This window comes from Schistocerca serialis, chromosome 4 (assembly GCF_023864345.2).
Source record: "Schistocerca serialis cubense isolate TAMUIC-IGC-003099 chromosome 4, iqSchSeri2.2, whole genome shotgun sequence".
Classification (NCBI taxonomy): domain Eukaryota; kingdom Metazoa; phylum Arthropoda; class Insecta; order Orthoptera; family Acrididae; genus Schistocerca; species Schistocerca serialis.
The window spans coordinates 597,418,101-597,441,632 of record NC_064641.1 but is presented as its reverse complement, the minus strand read 5'-3'; the positions used below and the strand labels follow the sequence as shown (position 1 = coordinate 597,441,632).

At 40.4% G+C, this 23,532-nt stretch overlaps 1 protein-coding gene across 2 annotated transcripts in view; it reads right to left on the bottom strand.

Moving 5' to 3' along the window:
• The window catches only part of LOC126474061 (integrator complex subunit 15), a 42,706-nt gene that overhangs the window by 14,827 nt on the left and 4,347 nt on the right, over nucleotides 1-23,532 (bottom strand). For both annotated transcript variants that reach the window (XM_050101471.1, XM_050101472.1), the window contains exons 3-5: nucleotides 11,760-11,975; nucleotides 11,379-11,547; nucleotides 1,895-2,063 (exon numbers count right to left, since the gene is read on the bottom strand). In XM_050101471.1, the coding sequence (XP_049957428.1) occupies nucleotides 1,895-2,063; nucleotides 11,379-11,547; nucleotides 11,760-11,975 (554 nt within the window). The remainder of the gene's footprint in view (nucleotides 1-1,894; nucleotides 2,064-11,378; nucleotides 11,548-11,759; nucleotides 11,976-23,532) is intronic.

Sequence of the window (23,532 nt, the reverse complement as noted above, 5' to 3'; positions counted from 1 at the left end):
ATGCTTTGCACAGTTGAGTAAAATTTTGAAACCTTCCCCTGGTTGTGCTAGAGGCAAGCAAAGAACAGGGAATGCCATCAAGGGAGGACTGCTGGTGTAGCATGTAATATGGTCACAAGTCAGACTTAATTTCTGTGCACTGTAAGAGCTGGGTGTCCAAGGTACCAATGCAGCAGAATGACATAATATGGAGAGAGGCATATCATCACTATGATAACTACAGAGAGTGGAGTAAGAAAGCTTAAATCAAATGCAAGAGTAACTATTCACTACACTGACTCTGCAAAATGTGGCCGTCACTGTCACTGACAGGAAGCGTGGAGACACCTTCCAGCTGTAACCAGAGCAGCCAGACGAGCTGACCAGACAAGAACAGCTGGCCAAGTGATGTCACTGCCACCTCACAGTAGCAAAGCAAACATATCAGTCCTGCACATCTATCACTCCTGCTTCAGTGTAGGGATCTACTCAGTTCACAGCCATCCATCATGGAGGATGAACCTATGATGGACTATCCCTTGCTCATCTAGCCATCCACAATCTTTGATGGAGCAGCAAGTCCCTCATTGGGAAAACAGCTGCCATGAGCTGCAGTGCCACCAACTGAATCAAGACTGATGGGGAGCTATGGGCGCCATCTTCAGAGTGGGCCTTGTGGTGGCTTAACCAGTTGGTCCAGTGAGCTGACTGTTACCTGTCAACGTGGGTGCACGCAACTGCAACTGTCCACTTCTGTTCCTGTGGGCAGACTTTGATGCTGCAAGTGTCAGCTGGCCAAAGTGTGACTCCGCACAGCTTCATGTAGAGGCAGGAGTCGTGTTTCTCCTGCATGCAGTCTATGGTAAAATCAGTGAGCCTTGGTCACCCACTTTCTGGAATAACCAGCTGTGGCTGGAGCAGAACCTATCACCCACACAGCATGTCAGAGGCCCTGTGATGCCACAGGCAACTGACATCAATGCTTCCACCACCCTCTCTGCAGGTCGCAACGGCACACTTTGCACTAGTATTGACACGTTCCTGGCGTGGTGTACATCATTCCTAACCCACTGCCACAGGTGGCTGAGAGTCAAGACAACTGTGTATTTTTGCACAATAACAGTTTACTTTGTTAATAATGTTTCACTAGTGTCTTTGATGGTCCAATAGGCATCAACCCAGTCTACTCTGCACCACAGGAACCACACCAGTATGTTAACCCCAGCCTCTATAATACAGTGATTAACATTTTTGTTGAAGATGTGCATCTACAGGTACCCAAGTTGTGCTGAATTATGTATATTCTCGTACCCAAGTTGTGCTGAATTATGTATATTCTAACTCTGTATCAGCATTTTAGACCATGTATTTCTAAATACTCTCCTCTATGTGCTTATGAGGTCTGAGATGAAGACAAAAAATGGATACCAACTCAGAATAATTATGGAAACTGTATCAGAAATGACAGCTCATTTGTATACTGTTTCAAGAGATGGAAATGAACATTTGGCAAGTCAGTCCTGGTGGAAGATCATGTAACTAAATCTATACTAGCCATTCATGCCAAAAACATATAACTCTTCCACAAATTCCCAACAACATGTGTAAAAAATATTAATTGTCTTGTCTCAATAGATATCCTGTAATTTTATATCTGTAAAATTAGAATGAAGACATGACATTTCACCTTATTCAGTACATTATTAAGTTTATGAAATCTTATAGAATATTTTAAGTTTAAAAAAATAAAAATGAGCTCACAAAATATTTCCAAGTGACATTTTGTCTGACTTAAAGCATTATAAGTATGATCTACATGGCAACAATCTAGTTTATTTTAAAGAATAAATGTGCTCAATACTAAAGGAACTTCCATGGTGTGAAAACTTTTAAGCACAAAAAAGAGATGACTTACTTGAAAAGACCAGCAAACGGTGTTACAGGTGTTGAATGAGCCCCAACTGAAGTAACAACCATTGGTGCCGCATTTAAAGCAGCTGCACACAGAGTAGGATTTTCAGCAATCCACCGCGTAATAATTTCCAAAAGAGCATTTGGTGGAGGATTTGTAACATTCTTCTTATCTAAAATAGAACACCACAATACACTAAAAGCTGTCAACACCCAACAAACACTGTACTGCCAAACATAACAATGCAAAAATCTGCTCTTCACTTTAATTACTTTGTGGTAACATGGAAGAAAGTTCTGTATGTGGTTCATGCTAGTGATCTACTTCTATTAAAGCACTTAAAAACTAATTCTTACATTTTAGTAGTTTCACATAAGCATGAGATCAGGCACAACAAAACTTCTAATTTCATTTAGAATCTCATCAGATTATCCAAACCCTGTCCAACGAATTTAATTTTCTTTAATTATGGGGCATCACAAGAAAATTATTTACAACACACAGGGTTCTGTTAGGAAACAAATGAATTTATCAGAGATGAGCTCAGTAACAGTCCATTATCAGTTAGAGTGTAAATCTCTAATAATGCTGGTCACACACACTGTTGAAACAAAAGAAAGACCATCAAACAATTGTAGCCACCAAGACTTTTTCAGCCATTTCTTGACATATTGCCTGATGCCATCTGTTTCACACAATGGCTGTTTGACTGATAATCTTAGCAAGGAAAGTTCTGGCAGAATGCAAATAATTTAGTAGTGAAGGAGATCGTTTGTACTCTCGCTCCACTTATTCCAAAAGATAGCAAGTTTTCTTTCTCTTTTGTGCATGCCTGCTATTTGGTTATTGATAATCTCTCGTTTGGCCAGTATGACTGGCTGACATTCTCAAAGAATTTCCTACACCATGACCAATGGAAGTTAATTATCTGAGTAGTCCAGTCAAACATGTGAGCAAAAGTTAGATTATCAATCACATAGCTGTCAGCCAAAGAATCCGAAACAGACATTTCTAGGTAACCTGTAAATTAAACAAATGTCAGCCGGGAGCTTGTAAAAGGTTCCCAACGGGCAGCTCAGGCAGTTATCACTGGTAATTAACTTAGCAGTCATACAACAAAAAGAATTGCTTTACATATCTTTAGACATATATGCAAGGAATGTGACAACGCTCTGATTTTAAAAATGGAATTTGTATCAAAATTTTCATTCTTTAGATAAACAGATTCTTAGAGGCACTTAAAAATGCATACTCAAAAATCTTCTTTAAGGATGACCTCATGATAAAAACTCATATGCCTTCAGTGCTGCCAGAATTTTAAATCAAAATCACAGTTTTATTTTATTATGTGTAACATATAGCCACAAACACAAAAAAACAACTCATCACTTATAGTTTCCTCTACTTGATAAATCAATGCTCTATACAGTCTAGTTTAAAATACTGAAAACTTCAGTGTGTTATGTTGGTGTGTGTTGTGCAATAAGCAGAAGGTCAAATACAATACTGACCAACAGTCACATTTCTATGAATTTTTCAAGTCCTATAGTTTCTTTCAATTGGATCAACTGAAAAGAAGTACCTTATATGATTTGGAAGGTTTATTACAAGTGTAAATTTATCTGTTTTAAACATTTAAGAAAGTGGTGGGTGAATTTAAATGAAGCAGTTTTTATCTTTATGATGATTCACAACAGAGAACGTCCTAAACTACAAATACAGATGAAAACATAAAATCATGTTACTGGATTTTAGTAATTAGAAGAGTATAACTAATGCCATAGGCATACAAGAAAAAAACAATAATGTACAAATCACAAGATGAATCAGCTGAGAGATTTTCATGAAATATTATGCCGCCTTTGGTGAACGTCAACAAAACCTAAATGCCAAAATGGCTATCTCATGTCTTGGAAATATTTTTAAAAGATTCCCATTGATTCTCCGAGCCAATCTGGCACTGAAGATAATGAGATGCAGGTCCTCCAACTCACACCACAAAAAAAAAAAACAGCAATCAAAGCAATGGACAGAAGCCAATGGCTCTGCAGTCAAGAAAGGGAAGTACATTTCAAATGCTAGGAAGGTTATGGTTCTGAGATGCAATAATTTTCTAATTGATTACCTTGCAAAGAGTAAAAAACTAACTGATGAATAATATGCAGGTCTTCTGGACCAATGCAGGACAAATTCATAGTAATAAGTTTCTACTGACTATGAGAAAAATGGAGCATTTAGCAGTGGGAGTTGTTGGGATAGGCACCGTGCTTACAAGATTTGGCAACCTCTAACTTCAAAACCATATTACAAGGATGGAATCTATTCATTAGAGGAATGGCGGATGAAGAGTGCAGTTCAAAAAGGGGACGCTACTAAAACTAACTACATTTCTGTCATAAAAAGCAGTTTTTTACTATCAGGGGAAGAGGAAGAAAAAACACTCTCAAGCCTTGGGGCCACTGTCTGCCAACTTTTGAGCAGTAGTAGTACTCTGGGATGACAGGTATTAATTAGGGGGCAGGGAAAGGGGGAGGGGAGACATAATTGAGAGGGAGGGAAGGGCAGAGACAAGGTGAGGAGGAGAGATGGAAGGGGGATGGATGATGAACTCAATGTCATGGTTATCAGTGACCTTACTGAAAACATTTAAAATAATTTTCAATTTAAAAGAACTGATAAGTATACTAAAACAAAGGACAAAAAATGTAATTGTGAGCATGTCATCCTACACGCTCACGTACAAATCTTCGCAGTCAAACAAAATTATGAAATGCTTAATGTAAAATATTGCTTCATTAATTGAAGGTTCACTAGATACAAACAACAAAATCCTTCCTCACATACAAGTGGCTGGTTGAATACTTACATACATATAAAAAAAAACTGGAGTAGTGTAAGTAGGACTCATGCTCTGAGGGTTGTGCACAAACAGAATTATGTATTTAGACAGTTCATCTACAAGTTTTGATGTGCGAGTTTGCAAATATCAAAATACGTGACATAAATTACAGTAACTTTGATTGTATTGACTTAAAAGCTTAAACTTCTTTACGTTGGCAAAGAACTGTAGACCACAGTACTTGACGCAAATTTTAGACAATTCCTGTGAAAAAGGAGTTTTAACAGATGGACAACAAAGTGATCCTACAAGGATTCTGTTTTTAGCAACTGAGGTACAGAACGCTAAAAATGGGGAATTAACCATCCTCTAAAACATTTAAATCTGCTCCTTAACAACATAGAAAAGAGGCCACTATCTGCATAAAAATTTTAAAATCTTGGGGTATGTGGGACAGGGCATGGCATGGCAGGGCAGGGCAGGGCAGGGGAGCAGATAGAGGGAGAGGGGAGAGGTGAGGTGTGCAAAGGTAGGGACAGAGAGAGGGAAGGAAGAGAGGGTGCGGAAGTGGGACAGGGAATATAGCGGGAAGAAGGACAGGAGTAGAGTGGAAAGTTGGGATAGTGGAATACTGGACAGCGAGCAGGAGTTGCATGATGAGGGATTTTGATGCAGGATATGGTAGAAAACAGAAAATAATTTTGGAGGGGAAGAATATGATGGACCTCAGCTTGGGGCACAAAGGGAGGTAGTCAAGGGTGTAGTGTACCTTTTCAAAGCTTAGGTGATAAGGAACATACTGATCAGTTTGCTGCACTCATATGAGCATTATTCAAATAAATTTCTGACTATACTCAATCAGAATTCTCCCCCATATAGCCAGTGTTTGGTTATGTAAATAATGTACAAATACTTTATGCAGAAGTGTTTCTTGGCGACTCATTGGATAAGTGTCAGACTGCAAATCCAACACCATGTGCTTCTGTCTCCATTTCATCCTAGTTTTTTCTGACTTTTAACACTTTCTCCTCTGCCAATGACTTGTTAATATGAAAAATGACCAGTTGCACTTTAGTTCAGAGTCTGTATTAAACTGTAGGTCCTTGTTTAATTGGGTGGATAAGTCAGTTTAAAGGTTGGGGGAAGGCTGAGATATACTAAATTGAATATGACCATACCTAATAACACAGTGTAGTGTTAAAACTAACAGACCTACCTAATAAAGCAGTGTGGTGTTGAAACCATCCCTGAGAATGAGAACAGCTCTACTTAGTTTAAAGGGTAACAAATGTAACATAAAATGCTCATAGGCTAATAGTCTAACCAGTTACGCTACTCTACTGACACTCTCCAACTCAACTAGATTTGCACTTGTCAAGACCGCCTCCTTCCCTCCCCACCTGTCCCTGCAGACATGTAGGTCTAATGGATTAGGTTCAATGGACTTAACTGGGCAATAATACAAGTATAGCTGACAGACACACATCTACAACAACAACTACTTTCTCAGATGTACCGAAGTTGCTAACTCTGTGGATTCTGTTGATATAATAAACCAATTTTCTTGTGTTTCCAGTGCTACAAAATGAATGAACAATGTAAGAACACAGTGGTTTTTAACATCAACAGACATTAAGTCCAATATTTCCTAAAACAATGAGCATGCTTAAAATGATGTGAAATCTCTACAACAGCCAACTTAAACCATTGCAGCACATTTGCAACTTGTAACTGAGAATGTGTCAAGAGAGGAATTGAAGATTTTTCCACATTTCAAAACCAGAGGGACAACATAAAGCTATTGTAGCACTGTCTTACCTTGTCTATGATCAATGGATGCTTATGACGAACTGAGTTTTATCACTCAGAAACGGTACACCATGGCTTGAAACTTCCTGGCAGACTACAATTGTGTGCCAGACTGACACTTGAACCACAGACCTTTGCCTTTTGTGGGCCAGTGTTTGGATAGCTCCATAAGTAGAGCACTTGCACTCAAAAGACAAAAGGTTCTATGACTCGAAACTGGAACCTTTGCCTTTTGTGGGCAAGTGCTTGGATAGCTCCACAGGTAGAGCACTCGCATGCAAAAAGTTCTAGTCCCAGTCTAGCACACTGTTTTAATCCGCCAGGAAATTTCAAGTCAGCCCTTACTTTGGAGCAGAATGAATATTAAATCTGGAAACAACCTCCAGGTAATGGCTAATCCCTGTCTCCATAATATCCTTTCTTCCAGGAGTGCTAGCCCTGCAAGACATGGATGAGACCTTCTCTGAAGTTTGGAAGGTAGGAAATGAGATAATGGTAGAAGCAAAACTGTGAGGTCAGGTCACGAATCACGTTTGGATGGATCAGTGGGTACAACACTTGGCCACGAAAAGCAAATGTCCCAGGTTCGACTCCCAGTTTGGAACACAGTTTTAATCTGCCCAGAAAAACAAATCAATGCACACTCCGCTGTAGACTGAATTAATTCTAGACACACATGGTCACTGACCCTACTCAACAGTAGGTTTTTCAGATTACATTCTGTAAGTTTGAATATAAAATGTATTGTGGCTGTGTTTAATTATTATTATTATTATTATTATTATTATTATTATTATTATTATTATTAAGTGAAGTTCTAATTCAACGTAGAACTTTCTGAGTAGTTAAAATGAAATCATGGGTAACCATCTCTTTGATTATGTCATTCTTATGCTAAGCAATTGACACAGGGATATTTAAAATTGTCACAAATAATGATGCATCTCTAAGAATGTTTCACAATACACATTTGTCAATGATCTTGTATTTTTCATCCATTCTATGATCCCACTGGTGCTGTAAGACCCACTTTTTTTTATTTAAATGATGAACAATTCAAAAATATCAGATTATGGTGTAAAGGTTACTAACCAAAGGACACTTACCAAGAAAGTAAATGATTATCACCAGGAACAAGTTTCAGAATAAATTATTATTGCAAGGAGGGAAATATATGTGAATAGTTGTGGGTATGTCGCAAAACGGATTTTTGACATTATAGCCCACTAGATTGAGGTTATTCTCAACAGACAATCATTAGCGTGTTGATGACTTTCTGGAACTCATACCTGCAATCGTATAGACACAATGCTATATGGAATTCGCAGATATTTAGTTTATACCCATAGAGAGTCATTGCAACAGCAACTGGTAAGGAAAGAAATTTTGTGAATGTGTTTATAGTATTTTGAGTGTCATTCAGTAGTTCAATTCAGTTGGAAGATGAGCAAGATATAAGTGCTGCTGCTGCTGCTGCTGCTGCTGCTGCTGCTGCTGATGATGATGATGATGATTACACACGTGGTGGATAAGATCATAGAAATATCAAAATTTTCCAAAGCAGTAAAAATGCCAATATAACATGATGTAATGCCCAGTTACCATCACACTTTTTATGTGCAAACATACTTTAAATTTGTCAACTACAAGTGGTGCTAACTGTACAATTTGATATCTTGAAAAAACTAGACAATAGATATCATTAGCCAAATGCAATGTGTAGCCATACAAAAAAGTAATGCTTTACGAAATGGTGCTGGATGCTCAAAGTCATCCAAAATAATTGTTTCTGGACAAGCATTTGATGAAGTGCACTTCATAAAAGAGACTAGTTCGTGTAATGAAATGAAATAAATTTATTCAATAATAAGTCTATGAAGCTACACACAGCTTTGGGTTTGAAACTTTTCAGAAGACATAGCAAATATGAATACATAAAAGAGTTTTACAACATGCTGTGGTCCTGTTTCTGAAGCTCTGTGCGCACAAAAAAGTGAAAAAGTGTATTACGGACATTTCGCAGCATGCTTGATGGCTCTACTTAAAATGATGTGAAATCTCTACAACAGCCAACTTAAACTATTTCAGCACATTTGCAACTCCCAACTGAGAATGTCTCAAGAGAGGAATTGAAGATTTTTCCACCTTTTGAAACCAGAGGGACAACATGCAGCTATTGCAGCACTGTCTTACCTTGTCTATGGCCAACAGATGCTTATGATGAACTTCAGATACAGCAGCCAAATTAATGTCAAAGAAATTAAGTGACAAGTTTGAAAAAAGTTGCGACAGAAAAAAGAACGAAAAAAAATTAATTTTTCAGTTTTAAATCAGAGTCAAGAGATGAAACTGACATGAAATCACAATGACGTTATTCACCCAAAATTACAGATGACTGATGAATTCTCTAGTTTTTGCTGAAAAAGTTTAGAAGTTGAAGGTTTTAGGTCATTACCCTGAAATGAAAGTGATTTCCAATAGATATAACACACAGCTATCCACTTTGACATCTGAGGAATTTTTCTTTCTTTGTATGCCACAATGGCAAACCTTCTGAAACTAAATTGACTTTCTGATGAGATGTCTGAAAACTAATCTAAAAGCTACAAAGACTAATCTAATGGCTACTAAAGAATGGCAAGCAACATGAACGGTTCATTGGAGACACATCAAACACCAACAGCACACTGACTTGCAACTATCAGATTATTCAGCAAAAATGGAACACTGCACACATAAGGGCCACTCTACGGATAATAGTGATGTGAAAATTGTAGGTTCCACCTTACTGTTTTGGAACTCAAGTATTTATGGAAGTAATGGAGATCTGATTAGCAGATGAGAAAAGGCATAGAATTCAGGCCATGCTATAATTAAATTTGAGAGAATACATTGTAGTGTGATACATCGAGTTAGAACATGACTATCCAATCACTTTCTCCACTTGTCACAAGGACCCTGTCTGTATCTGCAAGGTATATTGATCGCCATCTATGGTGCTGACTCACATTAGAGTGTCAACATGTGGGACATGTAAGGCAGCTCAAGGTTCACGCTGGGGATGGCTGTAAGATAAGTGGCCAAATTATTAATGAAGAAAAATGAAATTGTGTATGTGTTTGCTCAAAATTTAACAGACTACTTTCCAAAGCATTATTATCAGATGCCTTGCTTTTCATTACATGTGCTGCATCACTGTATACTAGGATCCCCCATGCATAAGGCCTTGCTGCTGTGGAACAAAATATTTGAAAAAGAGATGCAACACCAAACCCAATGCCTTTTTTAAAATTTGGTTGGCCAAATGCATTCAAACCCATAATGATTCCTTCTGTAAAGGATAATAAATTCCACACAATTTCCAAGCAGCCATGTCTATCACTGTTGTATATGAATCTGTTATGTATCATTTAAATGAATCCTCCCTATGCATTCAAAATCTTAAACCTCTTTTCTGGTTCAAATTCATGGATAACATCTTCGTGAGTGGTAGTTTCTTCTGTTTTGTCCAGAATCTCAACACATTCTGCCAATTACATTTTAACTTACCTTTCTCAGCCCAAAGACCTATCTCTTTGAATGATGATCCTTAACACACCAATAGCTGCATGGAAACAAGTCAATATTAAAAACACCTATCAACAGAGCCTCTATTTTGATAGTTGCCAAGCATTCAACATTAGGCCTACAAAGTCCCTCTCTTACAGTGTTGGGAACTGCATGCACCAAATCTGCAGTGGGAAGCTCCATTTATCTATACAAATGAGCTTACAAAAGCCTTTAAAGACAGACAATATACTGTCCAGCAAGTCCAGAATCAAGTGCCCAGTGCCATTCCCATTGAGACATCAACAATATCATTACCACTGGGAAACAGACGCTGACAACTTCTCCCCTTACCACCCAGGCAAACAAAATACTCCATCACAAGGAGATCTTCTGTTGCCACACAGTGGGATGAGGTATATTTCACCCAAAACCATATCTTTGTTCCCCAAAGTAGTATTTCATCATCACACAAATACACTCTCAATCTTGCACTATACAAGCTATTTCCTTGTGGAGTCCTCAGTTAGAAGACTAGACCCATAAACCCACCCACCACATCCTAATGGGAGTCCAGATGCAGTATTTCCTACTACATTACTGAAGTGGATATGGTGTGTAAGATAGGCTAAAATTACTGTGCAGTATTCTACGTGAGTATGACAGCAAAACACGTGTATGAATGGCCGCCATCTAACTGAGTTTAACCAAAAATCTGTTTTGAACATGTTACACAGTATGACAACAATGTATTCAACATCTGTTTCAATATTGGTGCCAGTTTCAACCCTACCCAAGCATCTGGACTGTACACGTGGTGGGAATTAACCCTTCATCACATCGTTTCCTGCCATGTTCTTGGTAGAATCCCACATTACTCACCATCAGTGGCCACATGCTTCCTATTCCCTAACTCCCTCTTCATTCTCTTACAACCAGTATTTCTTATCACCATTTTTACATTGTTTCTGTTTGCCCTCTCCTCCTCTTCTGTGACTGTTACTGGCAGCAATCCATGTTACCCAACTTCCACTGAAAACCATCTGTATTCCTCTCTCAAATTTGAACATAAATCATAGGCCAGGATTTACAATATATTTTGTTTATCTGTATATCTTAATAGTAACAACAAACAATTTTGTAATGAAAATTTTGACTTTTTAGATCAACAGTTGTAAATATGTACAAATACTTACCAAGTTGATTTAAAATGAGAAACAGAAAAAATGGAGCAAAATACTTCTTACTTTCTGCAAATAAAAACTTGTTACATCTCATGATTCAACTACATACCTTCGGAGCCATACATATCTGCTACAGCTGTCAGAAAATTGGCTGTAAAGTGTGGCGCCAGCTGGGGCAAATCTTGTAGCACACTTACTGCTTTTGGGACCAGCACAAAATAATCTTTCACCAGTCCCCGCACGAGCTCCATACTGACTTTAGAAGTGCATCCAAGTTGCTATAAAAAAGGAATTGAGAATAAAGTAAGCAAAATAAAACAACTGTGCAATAATGGATAAACTGTTGTTAACTGAAGATTTCACTATAATATTGCACATAAAAAAATTTACAGCGTAAAATACTGTTTATATACATGCAACTCATCAGTGTAGTAATTGGTTTCCTAAAATGTAAATCAGTACTAACATATTATCAAATTTTCATTTTTACCTGCATCCATATGCCTGTTGCACTTAGTACAGGAGTATTTTTTGTTGAAATTGCCATAGACACAAGTTTGGCCAGAAATCGACATCTCTCCATATTTGTCGGAGGGAATAAGGACATGAAAACAGTGTTACATGTTGAATCATTGTTGACTCCTCGAAATGAGAAATAATCACACAATACTTCCAACAGCTGTAGTTCTTGGATACAGGTCAGCTTCTATGTGGAAAACACAACACAAAACATTTTAGCTGGCAATTTTACAACTGACAGGGTAATACACAACAGTTCTGGTGACTGTCTCTGATCACATTTAAAACTGTATTTGGACTGTATTTTTAAGCAAAGTGAAAACTTGAGAAGATTGCATATCAAATATTCAAGAAATAAAATGTCGCTGACTTCGTAGTGCGTGGAAACTTGGATCCATACACACAAATTGTGATCAACACAACTGCTTTGTCTTAAAGAATACAAGAAATAAAAAATATGTCACACTTCCTGGCACATTAAAACTGTATAAGGAAAGGGACAAAAAACCTTGCCTTTCATAGCAAATGCTCTTACAGACTGAGCTACTCTGCAAGACTAATGACCCATCCTCACGTCTTTACTGCCTCCAAATCTCTCCCCTACATTCCAAACTTCACACAAGCTCTCCTGCACACCTCCTTGGATTATCATTCCTGGGATACTAGGGAGATATGGCTGGGGGAGTCTGTAACTTGTGCAGGAGAACTTCTGTGAAGACTAGTATGGAGCAGACTAGAGCTGTGAGGGCAGATTGTGAGCAGTGCCTGTGTAGCTCAGTCAGAGAGAACGCTCCCTGTGGAAGCAAACTTTCCAGATTTGAGTCTTAGCCTGAGACACAATATTAATCTGCCACAGAATTTCGTAACAGTGCACACAGTGCTGAAGAGCATAAATTTCATTAAAAAATATAAAGTTATGAATTTCCATTAATTACAATATAAATAAAACAGATGAAAAGTTAGTGATGATGATGATGATGATGATGATGATGATGATGATGACATTAGTTTCAGGGCACTTAGTGGCATGATTATCAATGCCCCTGCACGTTATGAACAAATGCTTAGTGAGAATAAAGTCTTTACTCATTAGCAATTTTTATGAGACAATGGTCCATGTACACATATTAGAGACTTGGAAGACTATTAGCCAATGGTAATAGGGAAACTGGTTGCTGACCAATATATTAAAAGGATACTGAAAATCTCCCATGGAAGTGTGCATATCTGTGCACGCCCACACCATTTCCTCACACATAAAGAAAATTGTAGTATAGTTTTGACTTAAAATACTAAATAAAAAAAGAATTAGCTGAAAAAGTGTGGTATCATATAGCGATTGCAGTGCCACACCAAAGTTGGCAGTACAGACAGACATTAGTGAGGGCTCGTCACTATCTGCAACAACCAATGGGAGGGACTCCAGGAAACCACACTTCCCTCTCAGCAGAGCAGCACCCTCAGGCTGAGGTCTTTATAGTGTGCAAGAGCTCACCGCAGTTCTTCAAGACATCAGCTTCAGCAGTCAACATCATCGTGTATAGGATTTTTTTGGGTAGGAGACAGTATAAAGCGCGTGCATAAATTTATAACTGCATCTTTCTATCAATCACCAGATTGACCCTTAGATTACTACACACTTACAACAAATCTCAGTTTGTTAGTAAATATGTTCTCCAACCATACTGTCACGATTGGAGGAGACTTTAATCACCCAAGAACTGAAAGGGATTGTTTCAGTCATGTAAGTGGTGAGAGTGAGAACACACCCTGCAAAGCAATACTAAATGTCCTCTCTGAAAACTTCCTGGAACAGACTGCAAGACTACTCATGATGGAAATCTATTAGATCTAACGGCAACAAATAGTCATGACTTTTATTTACGATTTCCATATTTAAAATAGTCCACAGCTTGTGGTTTCGCGGTAGCATCCTCGCTTCCTGGGCACAGGGTCCCGTGTTCGAATCCTGGCAGGATCAGGAATTTTCACCTGCCCAGAGATGACTGGGAGTTGTTGTGTCGTCTTCATCATCATCATTCATCCCCATTACGGTTGGAAGAAGGCAACGGCAAACCACCTCCATTACGACCTTGCCTAGTACGGCAGTGCGGGTCTCCCACATCGTTCCCCCTACGCTCTGTCAAGAAGCATGAGGGCTTCATTTCCTTCCATATTAAAAATGGTATCAGTGATCATAAAGTGGCAGTAACAACAATCTTTACCAAAGTACAATAGTCAATCAAAACATGTAGAAAGGTTCAGTAAACTACATAATGGCAACAGTGTCACATCTCAAGGAGCAACTTGAAACATTAATTCTGTACAAGAGCATATAGAAGAATTGTGGCTCATATTTAGAAGACCAAACACTGGATACACATGTACCTAGTAGAACAGTTCATGACTGAAGCACCCCTCCTGCCACCCTCCACCTCAACGATAAGAAACTTAAAAAAAAAAAACCTCCACCTCAACGATAAGAAACTTAAAAAAAAAAAAAAAAAATGTATCACAAAGCATATGGATCCTAGAGAAAAGCTAAAGGAAACGTGTTTGGGCACCAAAAAGGCGATGCATGAAGCCTTTGATGAACACCGCAGTAGAATCTTATTGAAAGTCTTCTCATAAAACCCATGGCAATTCTGGCCATACATAAAGGGTGTCCAGGTACACATGGCTGACACAAGAACTGAAACTGATAGTAACAAAGCAAAAGCAGAGGTGTTCATTTCAATCTTCACACGTTGGTTTCCAGAAGGAAAACAGTGTTGTTGACATGTATGAACCAAGTGTTCCATGAGTAATGCATGTCTGGTAATCCTAAGCCCGATGCAGTCACTTGCCCTGTTTCAGGGAAAGCCTCTTGGTCTGCAAGATCTGGGCAGTCACAGACCATGGAATTACCGGTAGGTGGAAGCTCCAATTTTACGTGCATAATCGGTTTCCCTGGTGATATGGCTGCCAAGCAGAGAAAGGTAGCCAAAGTGCACTCTGTGTACACATTCGCTGGAGTCATTCTAGATGTGCAAAGGGTGCTTCTATATGCCATGAAGAGCACAGGGTGCAGCCAACTGCAGATATTGGCTCCTGTCGGTACTAACAATGTGTATAGCTTTGGATTGGAAGAGAGTCTCTTTGGTTTCGGTCAGCTAGCTGCAGTGGCAAGGACTGCCAGACTTGTTAGTGAGATGAATTGGAGCACACCATCTGTAGCATCATCGATAGGACTGTGTGGAGACTTCTGGAACAGAGCCAAAAGGACAGTATGAAGCAGAAGCTCAAATGATTCTGCAACCATGAAGGTTGCAGATTTCTTGAATTGCACCACAGGATGGTGGGTTTTCAGGTTCTGCTTAATAATTCAGGCATCCACTAAACAAAGGAAGCAGTTACATGGGTAGCGGATGCTGTAGGGAGTGGACTAGGTGGTTTTTTTAGTGTATCTTGGGAGACTACAGAAAGAGTGTCTGGCTGAAAGGGTGCACTGCAAAGACAGGATAAGAGGAGACCTAGCTACAATTAGTATTGTAGTTATGAATTGTTGCAGCTGAATTGGCAAAGGACTAGAGCTCCAAGCACTAACAGAAAGAACAGAAGCACAAATCGTTATAGGTACAGAAATCTGGACCTAACTGTATTCAGGAAGTATAGATTAAATACAGTTGGTCATGGAGTGTTTATTGCTTTCACAAGCAGTTTACCTTGCAGTAAAAATGAAATAAATAGTTCCTGTGATTTAGCGTGAGTACCGGTTATACTTGACAACTAGAATAAATTAATAAATAGTTTCTTTTAATGACCCCTGACTATGATGATACAGTAGCTAAACAATTCAAAACTTGAGTCTCAAAGAGGTAACTCACTCATAGAATTACAGTTGGTGGTAACGTCAATCTACTGCCATTATGTTGCTGAAAATATACATTCCAAGTCAGTGGTAGGCATAAAATGCTGTCAGAAACCATCCTGAATGCTTTATTTGAAAATTATTTTCAACAGTTAGTCAGGAGCCCATTCAAACTGTAAATGGTTGCGAAAACATGGTGGTGGTGGTGGTTTTTGGGGGAAGGAGACCAGACGGCGAGGTCATCGGTCTCATCGGATTAGGGAAGGACGGGGAAGGAAGTCGGCCATGCCCTTTGAAAGGAACCATCCCGGCATTTGCCTGGAGCGATTTAGGGAAATCACGGAAAACCTAAATCAGGATGGCCAGACGCGGGATTGAACCGTCGTCCTCCCAAATGCGAGTCCAGTGTCTAACCACTGTGCCACCTCGCTCGGTGCGAAAACATATTTGACCTCTTAGTGACAAATGTAAATACGGAGCATCATGACGCATACAGAGTATAGTGACCAAAAGATTGTTGTAGGATGACTGAATACCATAACAGCCACATCCACAAAAAACAAATATGCAAAATGTACCTATAAAAAAAAAAAAATTAAAAAAAAAAAAACAGATAAAAATTCATTGACACCTTCCTAAGAGAAAGTCTCCACTCCTCCTAATCTAGTAATCACAAAACAAGTGTCGTTTGAATTCAGAGAAATAGTATTGATGGCAACTGAGAGACACAGATCAAATAAATTAATAAGAGAGAGTACCGTTCCCCCATGGTAAACAAATCAGGTTAGAACACCATTGCAGAAGCAACTAAAAATGCAGAAATTTCTCTTAACCTATATAGCTTAAATGCAGTCCACAATGTCATGAAACACACACACACACACACACAGCACCACAACCCAGTAACAGAAATATCAGTTAACCTTTATAACTAAAACAGAGTCCATATAACTAATATCAAAAACCTAAACTCGACAATATAACTAAAACAAACTCTATGATACCCATAAATCACAATCCATCATAATTATCAATAACTAACAAAGCAACCCAAAAGAACTGCACTAACACCAATTTCGACAACAAGAAAAACAGAATTATGCACATAAATACACAAACCATATGTACTATAACAAAAAAATAAAAAGTACTTACTAACCAACGAAGCTAGTGACAGCAAAAACAATATGTCATCAAACCAACTCTCTAATGGCCATCCACGACTTCTCAAACCAGGAACCCCTACAGATAAAAAGCCATATGTTATCGTGCTGACAGCATCATATGTACTGGTCACTGGACAAAATAACTGCAGGAATTTAGTCGTGGTCAACATGTCATCACCCACTGCAGCATGCAGGGACCTATTCATGAATTTCGTTTTCATGTCCATAACTACCAAAAAAATAAATGATAGTAAAGTGAATCTCCAACCATAAACAGCACCTGCACTAATAATTCCAAACGCAAAAATGAGTTTATTGCGCATAGCTGCCAACGTCAAAATACCACACTAACAAACCCTTCCAACATTATTCTCACAATCAGCACTCAAAAAGGCCAATGAATCACGAACAGCGCTCATGAACTATTTAGAAACATAGACATCCCACACTAGAAAGCACCACCACATACTCCAACACATCCTCTGCAAAAACAATCCATTTCAAATAGGCCACACTACCAAGGCATCAAACAACACAACACATTTATAGCACAGATCAAAGCAGATGGGTGGCACCACAATTTTGGTTGCTCCAGCATTTTATGTACACTTGCAGAACATCAGAGCCACAAAAATCCTAGAACAAATTAGAACATGTATGTGAAGACAGAGGACTTTATGGAAGAACTGGTTTGTTGAGAACACTCCATACAATTTGCCTGGAGAACTGTACATTCATAGAAGAGTACAGAAAAAAAATAATTTCCACTTTTTATATGTTAAATGCTTCGTAGTGAAATATGAATGGACAGGACACATTTTATTGGCAGGGGCACCTGATCACTATAAATCAATTATCATGGGTTATCCCATCACAGGCAGGGCTACCTGTGAAAGCAGTTGTGATCTACAAACTGCACTGTGACCACTGTGCTGCTTCCTACGAGGGCACGACAACCTAAAAGCTGTATGCCTACACAAATGGCCACTGACAAACTGTGGCCCAGAGAATGTCGGACCACGCAGTTGCTGAACATGCTATCCACCACAGTGTGCTTCATTTCAATGACTGCTTCACAGGCTGTGTCATCTAGATCCACCCAACCAACACCAGCTTTTCTTAATTGTGCAGACAGGAACTCTCTCTGTATTATGCCCTATGTTCCCATAAGCTCCCCTGGCCTCAGTGTTCGCTAGTCCCTGTCCTTCACTCACCTATCCCCTTCCCTGCCCCCACTCCAGCACTACACAGCCTTCTATTCCACCAATGCCCCCATAAGTCTTTTTGCCCTCCTCTACGTCTCTCCTTTCCACTCACCCTCCCCTCTGCCACCTCGGGACCTCCCAACTGCACCTAGCAGCCCTACCCTGACCCCACAAGCAGCACTGAACCTTCGCCTACCCCTACCCTGCTATCCCTCTACCTCCCTGCCACAGCCTCCTCTTTGTCCCACCACCTATCAGGCACAGCTGCTGTACAGTTGACCTCACTGGTTAGAGATAGTGGTCGTGTAAACCCACAATGGATTACAACAAAAAAACTGGTGTCCAATGTGGGATCCAGGCTTTGATACCTGGCTGAGTATCTTTACTAGGAAGTAAGGTACCTTAGAGTATGAATGACAGGATCTTCTCTTAGGAGAACTAACAAGCCCAATCTTAGGATGACCTGGCTTGAGCTTTCAAGGTAGATCAATTACAGTGAACAGGCAGAGTAGTTCTTTTGGTGTACAGCAGGAGCAAAGAAAGAACAAGTCAGGAAATCATCCACCATCCTGTATCACAAGAATATGAGACAACAGTGAGCAGACTGTTGCATTAAATATCAGAGGATGCCTTCACAGCAGTTACGACAATCAAGGTCAGGGCCACCAACATCTGAATCAGTGACACATACATGCCTGACCACACCAAATTCCAATATTACACTTTCAGTAAATGTGAACACAGTGCCACCCGCCTGACCAACAGACATGGTGAGTGAGTCACAACATGGTATGGAGACTATGGCTCTGAGAAAGGACAAAAAATCACCTAATATCAATCTGGAAGGTAGTGAACCCTTTGCTTAGCAAAAAGTGTTGTCGACACATTTAAGTTAACTCTGAGAGCTTTGGATGGGAATAGGGATGAGGAAAACAGACATTCTGAGAAGAAAGGAAGACTTGGTTTAACATCCCATCAACATTGAGGTCATTAGAGACGGAGCACAAGCTCGGACTGTGTCAAGAACGAGGAAGGAAATCGGCCGTGCCTTTTCAAAGGAACCATCCCGGCATTTGTTTGAAGCAACAGAAACCCCAAATCTAGATGGCTAGATGCAGGTTTGCAGGTTTGAACCATCATCCTCTCGAATGCGAGTCCAGTGTGCTAACCACTGCGCCACCTCGCTCGGTTATATTTTGAGAAGCTAATCTCTAATTGGGAAGGAGGCATGAGGAGTATTCATACAGGGAATCAAGGATGAGGGGATTAAAACAGTGGTGAGAGCAAGAGGAGTGCATTTAACATAAGCTCACGTAATGGATTGTGCGTTAACAGAAAAAGCATTCATTGCCCCTTGCAAAAAAAAAAGTTCAGTGAATCCAGTCATCCAGCACGAGATTACTGCTTTAAATACAAGAAAGGAGGTCATAACACAAGGAACTGCACTACAGAGACACATCTAAGGAAAATATACATCATGGAGAAGTGAAACGGACACATCATCATTTGTCGCTGCCGAGAAGAACTGAGGAAGCTCTATGCACAGGTCATCACATGGAAAATGGAAGCATGCATCAATTGGCGTGTCATTGATGCAATTTTCAAGGGCATTCCAGGCCATGTGATAATGCAAGACCCGTGATACATTATAACTGTAAAGAACCAGGACATACGGAACCTCAGAAACAAGGAAACAGAACAGAATAAGTACGCAGTTGACCAACGGTGCAAAGTGGTACTCAGTAGACTGCAAGGGAAGGAATGATTTCATAAATATAAGATGCATGCAGGGAAGCGTTTGAATCACAAGTCTCATAGTACATAGTAATAAAGGGATCAGCACTGAAGAGTACAAACAAATGGATAAAACTCAGTGGAGTCATTCAAGAAGTAACTGAATCGCACAAAGCCAAGATGTTAACGCTGAGGATAGACGACAATGTGTGTGTGTGTGTGTGTGTGTGTGTGTGTGTTTGTGTGTGTGTGTTGAACACAAGTTTTACATAGAAGAGGAGGAGTTAGATGAACCACGTGAAGGAATCTGAAGCAAAAACATCTGCAAGAGTTCAAAATTAATCACAGACTATGCAACAAAGAAGCTATTGGTCAAGGGCAGGCCCAGGAAGAAACAGTAAAGAGAAACCGATCACAAAGGCAAATGCGACACCAGAGGTATCAGTAAGAATCCACACAGAATCGGACATAGAGCCGAGAGAGAAGAGTGCCTCTAGAGCAAGAAACCTGTTCTTTCTTCAAAGAAATAAGAAGCGATAGGGCACCACAGCTATGGGAAACAACGAACAAAGATGAGCAGCCGACAAAAAGGAAGGATAGCCTGTTTGCTGTTACACAAACAGTTCTTCGAGATGAATGATTATAAGGATCAAAGTGCACAACACAGATCTGACCAAAGAAACAATCGAGAAGCAGGACTTGCAAACAGGTGTGTATATACCTGCAGTCTTGGTGACTGTTCAGAGTGTCACTTGTGTCACTAGTTTTTTGAACACCACCAAAGAAAAAGTTACATTGGCATGAGCCCCCCGGTGAAGATAGAAGCAGTACCTATCATAGGAGAAGGTGAGGAATGCCTCACACACAGTATAATTTCTGTGGATCAAGAGACAAGATAAGGTCGAGAATTAGCAGATTAAAGGAAATGGTTCGAGTGCATCACTTAAACGAAGAAGAAATTACTTCAATTATTGAAGTGTGTATTGCATATCACGATGTACTTCGCCTGCCCAGAGAGAGATACTGAGATGGTGAAACAGAGGCCCAAGGGAAAGTGATAAATATCCAGCCTTATCAATTACCAGAGGCACAAAAGGAACTCTTCAGAAATGAGAAGTTATTACGCTGAGCACAAGTGTGAATTTTCCATTACTGACGATTCTGAAGGAGACAGACGTTTCACGGAAATGAAAGTGGAAAAGAGTTGCAAGTTACCAGATGTTAAATGACAACAGCATTAGCAGTGTATTCTGCTATCATGTACTGGCAAAATTTTAGATAGTTTAGGAATAGCCACATGCTTCACCATTTCAGACTGTGGAAAGGGTTACCATCAGAAACTGCACAATGAGAAAATGGCCTTCTCTACTCCAGAAAAACATTATGAATGCAGAATAGACAGTGGAGCTAGTTTTTAGAAACTGACAAACACATTACTAACTGAGCTTCAGGGATTGGATTGGATTGTTTTGTTTTAGGGTTTAAAAACAATTGGGGTCATAAGCGCCCAAGTCAAAACTATAGAACACGAAGACAGAGAGGAGTTAAAAAATAACTACATGTCAATTCCAATCAATGTAAGAGAAGACAGCTAAAAACAGGGACATGGAGAAAGGTCCAGAACTAAAACTTAAATGGTCTTCGCCATACTGTTACGACAAATAAAAAGTAAAGTGCTGTTGACAGCCCATGTACTATTTGCTAAAATGGGCGATAACTCAGACTGCAAACCCAAGTGGGAATGAAAATGGTTAAAAAATGGGCATTCTGTCAAGGAATGATGGACAGTTACAATTTGGGCATAGGGCCAAGAGGAGGTCATCCAAGTCGCTGGAAGAGGCTTAATAATCTGAGGTTTATTCCCATGAAGGGAGGACCAATGGTGATGCCAAAGTGACACCACTTCCTGACAGATGGCAACAGAGAGATCATGGGAGGGAATATAAGAACAAGTGGGCTGAGGTACGAGGACTACAGTCTTGGCAGAAACATCTGCAGCCTCGTTTCCTAGCAGACATGACCGGGTACCCACATAAACAACACAGTAGCTCCATGAAGAGTGAGTGACAGTTTTCCTGGACCCGCTGCACCAAGGGATGGGCAGCGTATAGTGCTCAGAGACCTTGAAGGGTGCTGACAGAGTTTGAGCAGAGGACACAATTGAAAAACCTGTGTCACAGGATGTGCTCCATGGCCTGAAACAGGGCGAAGAGCTCTGCTGTACATACTGAGCAGTGTGCCGGAAGCTGATACCGAAAAATGTCGGCCCCACTGACGAATGCACACCCGACACCACAGTCAGTTCGAGAGCCATCAGCATACACAAAGGTACTATAGCCAAGTTCCATGCGAAGGTTGTGAAATTGAAGGCAACAGAGTGAGACTGGAGAAGTGTCCTTAGGAAGCGAATATAGGCCAAGGTGAACAAGGGCAACTGCACGAAGCCAATGTGGTGAAGGGTTCACATCATACAAGAAAGTTGCAGGTAATGTGAAGTTAAGCTGCCAGAGCAAGAGCCGAAAGTGGACAAAGAGGGACGCACCCCATACTGGCAATCAAAAGAGGCATACGATGGGTGGCCATGCATGGCAGACAAATGGCATGCATACCTGTTGAGGAGAAAGTCACCACAGTAGCACAGTGGTAGTTCAGCAGCTTTGGCACATACTCTCAACTTGGCTTTGAGAGGTGGCATGAGCCCCCTCTCATATTTCTATCTTAGTCTGAGTAATTCAATCTTCCTCTCTAATTGCATGCGGTGAAAAGTCGCTATTCCTTCACACGGTGACTTCCCACGCAGCGTCTCTCGTCACCTGGGTGGTCCGGTAACAGGCGGGCTCTGCTGATCTTGAAAGGGTTAAGCCGACGGGTGTGAGGGAGTAGAGGGAATGCTTTCCAGACACTGACATTGTCATAAGAGCGGAGGAGATACGCCGACAGGGGCCTGAAGGAGCGGCTGGGCTGGAGATTCTGTTACTTCGCAGAAACTCAGTGAAAACACTTTCTGGTGGGCTACCAGCGAGGCTTGGGAATGACTTGTGTCCCCAGGCAGTCTTGGCGCGCAAATTCCCGCGTTTTCTGCAAAATCGTAACTGTGATTGGCTTGCTCAGGGCATAGCTCCGTGACGTAGCAAAATCGGCGCAGAAACTGGCGCCAAGAATCTCCACTGGTGGAATGGTAGTGCTTCGGCAATATAGTGGAATTTTCCGCCGGTTTTCGAGTTGCTGATTCGAATGTTTAACAACGGCCACTGTCGTGGGGGCGGAAATGTTCTGTGTTCGGTTTGTACGGGTGCTCTGGTGGGAGTCGGTTCTCGCCTTTCGGTCGGAGTAGGTTACAAGACTGAGCTCTTGCTGCTCTGGACAGCCTGCCTTCCATTGGCTGTCTAATATACTTTTATTTGATTGTAACTGTTTAACGAAGTTGCTGAAGTTTCGACTTCAATTTAACTTTCCGAGTACAAGCGGCCTATGTTGTCTGTCTTGGGCAGTTTTGGCTAAAGTTGACTGTATCGGAGTTACTGTGTGACTTTGCTTGTTAAAATCAATCACTGTACCGTCAGTGATTGTGTGGCAAGCCTTCTTCGTCTCCCTCAGAGGCACATTTGTATTGATAGGAAGTTTTTAGTCTGGAACAACCAGACCAGGACAATTTGTTTCGGGCTAAACTCGCGACATTATCATCACCACGACGGGACGTTGAAGCAACCAGCCATCGCTTCCGGTACGCCAGATCGTGTCCTTGCAGTTAAGAAGACAGCTTGGTAATGTATGTCTGCAACACCGGCA